Raw genomic sequence first — 7,697 nt, forward strand, 5'->3', positions numbered from 1 at the left:
CTCTATCTTGTTGTTTCATGGTAAGGGTGTAAACCGTAAAATCTGTCTATTTGGCAGTGGAAGCCCTTTATTTATATTTCCCTTTTATGGTGTCTTTTGACCATATTGAGGATTATCAAGATAGTAGATCATATATCAAAATTATATATGATCTACATTTTTCTCTATTTTTAATTTATAAAAGAATCTTTTTATTAAAAGTGATTCAAAAAAGGATTCAAAGATAAAAGAAAGAGCTTTCGACCACAGATTACACAAATAAATTCTTCACTTTATATGTGTCCACAGAAAATATCTAACAAAAGTTCTTCTTTGGTGTCTTCTTTACATTTTACCTCTAATATTCTGTGGGCATTCTTTGGGCCAAAGCGCAGGTCATATAGTTCTGGCAGCTTAGGCCGTAAAATTAATCAAGAAAGGAAGAAAATGGCTTAAGCTGCCAAGAGTATGTGGCCGAATTTCCTCTCCTCTGCTTTTTTCCGTTCTATGGTCTCTCGAATCTAATATTTTGTTTTCTATGGTCTAATAATTTGAGGTTTGAGACATAAAATAATTAACTAGAAAGAAGTGTCAACTCTGTGTTAAATCGTGGAAACACGATACGCCACCGAAAGCCTTCGTTGTCGTCTGGAGAACTAACTTTCCAATTGACAGGTTGACATGATAAGGACATGATGGCTTAATTTTCATTTCCGTTTCCGGTTATTCAATGGCGGGCCCTCTTTCAGTTCAAATGTATTTTGTATTTTTTTCTTTTCATAAATAAAACCAAAAAATAATTTATTCACATATATTTATTTGAAATATGGAACAACGTGACTAAATAAATATAAAAATATAGAGGATTGTATTGTTTCAATACCAATTAGTTAATTATATGCACTTTTAACGTAAATTAGTTAAGGTATAAGCATGACTTACAGTAATTTGTAAATAAACACACGCATTCGCAAACTTCAAGGACAGAAAACGGACACAGGAACATGAAAACGGGAGCCTTATACAAAAACCTGAAAACAGAAAAACAATTTTTTTATACAAAAATTAACAATGTAAAAATATCAATAGGTATAAAATATAAATAAACTGTTTAAAAAAAGCGTCCATTATTCCCAAAGAACCTGGCTTATAAATCAAAAAGATGCAAAAAGAGACTTTTAGTCGGATAACATAATCAGATTATCAGTCCGATTTATTGCTTTATTGACAATAAATCGCACATACTGGAGATAACTAATGTTGGCTATAGTTAAAAATGATCTTACCTTGCTGTAAATTGTTTCCATTTTCAAAAAAATCGCCGATCAAAGAGATTATAACACCATTTTCTTGCATCTAAAAAATGTAAAAACAGTGTTTATTTACTACCTATTTTTGATATACATGGGACATACCTACTACTGCAGAAACGTCATTTTCTCCAGGATTCTTTATGTAATATATATTTTATATACTTTATTACCTTTATATTTATAAATTTCAGCCGAAATATTAAATTGAACTTCCAAAACGAAACTAAACGGAATGAATTAAAATGGCGTCGAATATTTTCGAATTTGTTCTAGAACAAATCTGAAGTTGTCTCTGAAACTGAAATCTGTCCAGTGCCTTCTATTATAAGATCAGCCTACGGGCGAGATTTATGACGTCACGCTAGTTAGATATAACGGATTAATAAATATGTTGTAGAATACATGGAAAACATAATTATTCCTCAGATTTTTGGTTTGTATTTTAAAAATGATATAGTTTAAATGAAATATACATAATATACAGTTAATAACTACAACATATATACCTATTTATAGTAATAAATACTTTGGCAAATAAACTATGAACCATACAAATGCAGCAAATGTTTTACGATGTACAAATAGTGTATAGGTACATAACATAATGGGTAAAATGTAAATATATTTTAAATTTTGGGGTTTGAAAATCGATCTAATTTAACAAAAAACATTCAATATCTAATAATAGTGATGTATTATTATTTGCATTCACAAAATTTATATGTATATCTTGCAAGTATCAATCTTCGAAAAATTATATTTACAAATAATACAATATTATCTAAAAAAGGCGTCAGCGATGGCTATGAAATGAAGATCGCTGGCATTTTATATGTAAAATTATTCTAAAATTTTTGATTTTCTTGGGATTTTTAGGTTCGGGAAAAACGCTGATTTAAGTTTTCATTTGGGTTTTCATTATTTTTATTTGGTTTAAAAAAACGTTTCGGCTAACTATAGCCTTCATCAGTGTTGTGTCATATGAGAAAAATAGTGTCGAATATAATCCAAAAAATTACATATACAATATAATTCACACCTCATAATATTTACTGCAATTAATAAACTAATATAAACTAATCAAAACATGACCACATATTTTTTAAAATTATTATTCTTAACACTAAAATTATCTACATTGACTATGGAGTACGCAGTACGCAGTAAACATTATGTGCGTGGTATGAATATTTTATATGTAATTTTTTGGATTATATTCGACACTATTTTTTTCATATGACACAACACTGATGAAGGCTATAATGTTAGCCGAACCGTTTTTTTTTTAAACCAAATAAAAATAATGAAAAACCAAATGAAAACTTAATCAGCGTTTTTCCCGAACCTAAATCCCAAGAAAATCAAAAAATTTAGTATATTTAGAAACAAGATTCAAGAATATCAAATTTTCCAAGATTGTAAAATTCTAGTTAATTATTTTATGTGTACAGTTATTTAGGGCATGTCATCGATGTTCATTTCCAAGCCAACTAGACGCCGATTTTTTTCGATGATACGGTATAATTCTTACATAAAATGTAAATAACATTAGACCAATTAAAACAAATAAATATGAATTTCTTAGTATTTTTAGTAACACCTTTATTCTTAAAACTTAATTTTGTATTATGCAAATATACCAATTTTATTGTTATTTTATTCATATTGTATTCAGCCATCACTTAAATATTTGATATTAATTTGGTATTATAAATAATCAATACTATTCATTAAAAATTACTGAACAAATATATGTTATGCTTTAACATACATTATATATTATCAAACAAAAACACATTCTTCTTTTAAACTGTATCAGTCTTGTCTCTTTACAAAAATCTTTTTAAAATTTGAACTCAATATAATACTCTTTTCATGATCTCTAATACACATATTCTTTACTTTTCCCTAGATCATAATACCTACTTACTTGTTTGAATCCATCGGGCTGAACCAGCAACACTTGAGTGGAGATTCCACAATATGAATAAAATAAACATAATTGTCCAGTTTTCATTAATACCATCATGGGAGAATATTATTTTTAAATTTATTAAAGATATTTTCAATAAAATTCTCTTGATTTATAACTCGTACCCACTTTTCTTGCTCTTCCGGACACTTTAGGCTGCCTAGTATAATAACTATCCTTAGTAACTATCCTTTCCACCAGGAACACAACAAAGATGAGGCATAGCACCAATAACACACTCCACTTAAGCTTTATTGATGAATTGTTAGAGTCTTAAAAAACACACACAAAAATCACGATAAGTAAAAAATGTATGGGCACTTTTAGGTTAAATCACTTGCACAACGTGTAATTTTTAAAATTTCTATTTTTTTATGCGAAACCGAGAGTGACCATATATCTGGTAGTAGTTTATGTCACTTAACACCAAAATAATTAGTTTTTTGCACTACAATAATAAATAATACCAAAAATCAAAGAGTTAAAACCAAAAATCAACCGACAAAATATGAAACGGAATCTAACCCAATATCTAAGTATGTACAGCTGATGAAGTAAACAAAAGTCCGCCCGTAGGCTGATCTTTTAATAGAAGGCACTGATCTGTCAATTCTAAACTGTGAAGTTAGACAATAGTTAGACAAAAACAATGCTGTCCTTGTCTAGGCGGCCATACTTGTCGTGAGGAGAATGACAGGAATGACACTAATGACTGTTTCCAATTTTCCTATTTCACTGTCACCCCCCTGGTTTGAGATATTTGTATAATTTCAAATAAGTTAAATTATTAAGGTTTTTAAATTTTTCTATGTACCTATTCAACCTGTGATTTGTGATTGTTCATTGTGATTATATTGCACCCGTAAATTGCGTCCTCTTAAGGAATTAACCAGAATTAGCTTATCACTGCCATCAGTGCAAAACCCCAGTGTGGAGGGGCTGTGAAACCAAAACAAGATATAGCTTTTAAACCGATTATAGAAAATGGTTGAAAATAACACAGTTTCTGTTTCTAAAGTATATTTATTTAAATGAGAATACCAATAATATACTTATTTTCTTTTATTTCAGGGAGTGTTTGTTTTTAAAAATAATTTTAAGCATACTTCTATGCTATCACATGGGAATACTTCTAAAATGTTTTCAAAAAATTTATGGCATAAGGAATTTAATCTATTATGGAATTCCATTTCTGAAGATATTGAGGTAATAGTATCTGTTAATCAATTTAGTTAGTTAATTTATTCATAAATGTTTTATAGGTGCTAACTTGTAATATGTTTTCTCTAATGACAAAGGATCTTTTAAGTTATATTAGACAAGCATACTATAATTCTTCTGTATGTGAAATTCCTACAGCTGCTCTTCTTACTGGTAGGTTGTTCTTAATTTACCTTTTAAATATACCAGCAGCTCATATTTTGATAGGTATAAATATGCCCGATCATGATAAACAGTTTAAGAATTTAAAAAGGCAAATTATAAATGATGTTTCACCACATGTTGCATTGTTAAATAGTCAAGATTGCAGTTCTGTAAAATCTCTAATGGATAATATGGTCTATCAGTTTTTAAACAATAGTGGTTGGGATAAGTCTAGTAATGTAAAAATATAAATTTTGCTTTAATTTAGGAAAGTCTATATTAATTCTAATGTATTTTAGGGAAATTTTGGAAACAATTTTAAGAAATCCCAATTAAATCTTTCTTTGTTAGAAAGGTGGTATGAGAATTTGTATTATACAAAGAATAAAAGTGCCCAGCCGATTAATAAAAATCTTCTAATTGTTGTTCTTCCCAATTTTGAAAGCTTTAATATAGGAGTTCTACAAAAGTTCATACTTATTGCAAGTTCCTATTTACAGAAGTTACCATTTTTATTTGTATTTGGAATAGCTACATCAATATCAACTCTATATACAGCTTTCCCATACCATGTTTCCTCAAAAATTAGTATAAAAGTTTTTAAGAATGAATCCTCTATACATCTATTAAAGAAAATATTGGAAAATGTATTTTTAAATTCATTTTGTGCATTTCAACTAGGAGGCAAAATTTTTAATCTGTTTACTGACATTTTCTTATTTTATGATTATTCTGTAAATAATTTTATTCAGAATATAAAGGTGAGTAAGTGAAAACAATAAATAAATAGAATTATAGTTTTACTAAATACAAATTATAGTACACAATGATGGAACATTTTTGTTATGGAAATGCCATGGCGTTGTGTAGTTTAGATAGGAATGATGTTAAAAATACATTAAATATCTTTAAAAGTGAAGATTTTGAAAATGTTAGACACTTGAAATCTTTTAGGTAAAATGGTATACTATATATATACAGGGTGTCTTGGGCCGAGCTTGTATTACAAGGAATATCTAGATAACTACAGTATCTAAATAGTATGTTCAAAAAGTTTTTGATTATATAGGATTACACTTTGATTGAATACCTATGTGAAAATATAAGGTGATTTAGGTGATAATCAAGGAGCTTTTCACTGCAATTTTCAAATTGATTAATATTTGAAAAATATGTGTGTCCAAAAAAAGTACAAAAAAATAGTGTTTTATACAGGATGTTTCAAAAAACATGTGCTATCTCTCTGTGTCTATCTAGAAATAAGATTTATTTTTTATGTCAACATAGGTCCGATTCTGCTTTAATTAGCTACAGGGGACTAGAGTCTTAATTTTTTTTCCAATTTATTATAATTTTCTTCCAAGTATTTTTATTGATTTGAATTAAATTTTGAGGGGGAAAGTTGCTAGTGCGACATATTTTAATGCTAAAATGTATCGACTATTTTATTTTAAGTCTATGGTATCGACAAATTCACCAGGGACGTCAATATGGGTTGTTACTGGAATATTTTTCTAATAAAAACATGTGCGCCACTGACTTTTTGTTTTCTTGTTAGCAAAAAAAGTGTAGACCGTTTAATGCCAATTAAAAGTTGTCCCTTGACATTTTGTCGATTTCGGTCTGCTTGGTGAGATAAACGCAATTTTATTAGTTTGTCTAAATCCAAGTCTAAATAGCAACTTTAAAAAAAAATGAATGTCATTAACTGACCAAAATGATAAATAAGTACTCATTGACTTCTCATAAAAAATATGAAAAAAGTACCTATAAACGTGTGCGGAAATGCATAGTTTTAAAGTTACCTACGGGATGTTAAAATTCCAAAAAAATAGATCTTGTTTAAATATTGTTAAATACCATTATCCATTATATTATTTTATTATTCATGAATTTGCTGTAGGAAGCACTGAACATCTCTGTATTTAAGTAAAATTAATAAATATCTTTAATAAAATTTAATAATAAAATAGGTTATAAGTAAATAATTTATTAATTTAATTTTAATTTTTTTAATTGTGTGATTAATAAAATTGCGTTTATCTCATCAAGGAGATGGAAACCAACAAAAAACTAAGATACATTTTTTAATCACCATTAAACGGCCTATAGACTTTTGCTAACAAGAGAAAAAAAGTCAATGGTTTTTTTAGAAAAATATTCCAGTGGTAACCCATATGCACGTTTCTGATGAATCTTTCGACACTTTTTTAGTACTAAAATATGTAGAATTTTTAGAATTTAGAATGAGTGGGAGGGGGGTTAATCACTTCGACCTTACAGATCCATTGTGTCCCCCTTTCTTGAATCATAACTCATCATACAGTCCCAGGGCTTTGACAAAAGCTTTGGGTATCTGGACGGTTTTATAGAGGTAGTTCTCCATCTCCACATTATCAGTCACCTCAAAAGTTCATGGCAGTAATGACGTATTTCTGTCGTCTCAGATCACTTAGTGATGAGGTGTATTGGTGTTTCACCATCTTCCCTACTGAATCTGCATTCGCCGTTTCCTCTTAATTTCAATCTACTGAGGTGTTCATTGAGGAGACAGTGTCCTGTTAAAACCCCGTGACAACTGAAGATTGTTCTTACTCAGACCCTTGAAGATCTGTGATTTTTCTCTTGATCATGTTCTCAGGAAACTCTTCTTCGACTGTTCTTGTGACCATTGTAAGATTTCCATTCCAGGTTGCGGGTGGAATCTTCCAAGTTCTTGAGTTCCGCCTTGAGTTGGAGCTACCACTGGTACAGAACGGTTCTGGTCCAGTTAGTGGAGGTTCAGTTCCCAGCTAGATTATTTGTTTTTCATTGCCTCTATCCCTTGGTGAGCAAGGTAAACCCAGTGTAGGAGGACCTTGTTTTCTTTGCCTAATTCTATTCAGCTTCTATGCATTCTTTGACCAATTTCTAATTGATTGATACTGAGTTTGATCGTCTTTAACGCTGCTTGACTATCAGATAAGACATTTGGCTATTTCTTTGTTTCCGATAGTTCTATCTAAGATAGTGTTGTATGCATCTCTCGATAGCGTAGGATTTCTTGCCTCGTAGGATACTAGGGGTAA

The 7,697-nt window shown here is 29.6% G+C and overlaps 1 protein-coding gene across 2 annotated transcripts in view; it reads left to right on the plus strand.

Moving 5' to 3' along the window:
- The first annotated feature begins 4,012 nt into the window (after positions 1–4,012).
- LOC115875912 (origin recognition complex subunit 3) overlaps positions 4,013–7,697 on the plus strand; it is a 14,570-nt gene continuing 10,885 nt past the window's right edge. For both annotated transcript variants that reach the window (XM_030891486.1, XM_030891487.1), the window contains exons 1-6: positions 4,013–4,281; positions 4,336–4,470; positions 4,527–4,638; positions 4,693–4,868; positions 4,929–5,390; positions 5,450–5,583. In XM_030891486.1, the coding sequence (XP_030747346.1) occupies positions 4,249–4,281; positions 4,336–4,470; positions 4,527–4,638; positions 4,693–4,868; positions 4,929–5,390; positions 5,450–5,583 (1,052 nt within the window). In that variant the 5' untranslated portion in view covers positions 4,013–4,248. The remainder of the gene's footprint in view (positions 4,282–4,335; positions 4,471–4,526; positions 4,639–4,692; positions 4,869–4,928; positions 5,391–5,449; positions 5,584–7,697) is intronic.

This window comes from Sitophilus oryzae, unplaced genomic scaffold, assembly GCF_002938485.1.
Source record: "Sitophilus oryzae breed Bouriz unplaced genomic scaffold, Soryzae_2.0 scaffold_1396_pilon_pilon, whole genome shotgun sequence".
NCBI lineage: Eukaryota > Metazoa > Arthropoda > Insecta > Coleoptera > Curculionidae > Sitophilus > Sitophilus oryzae.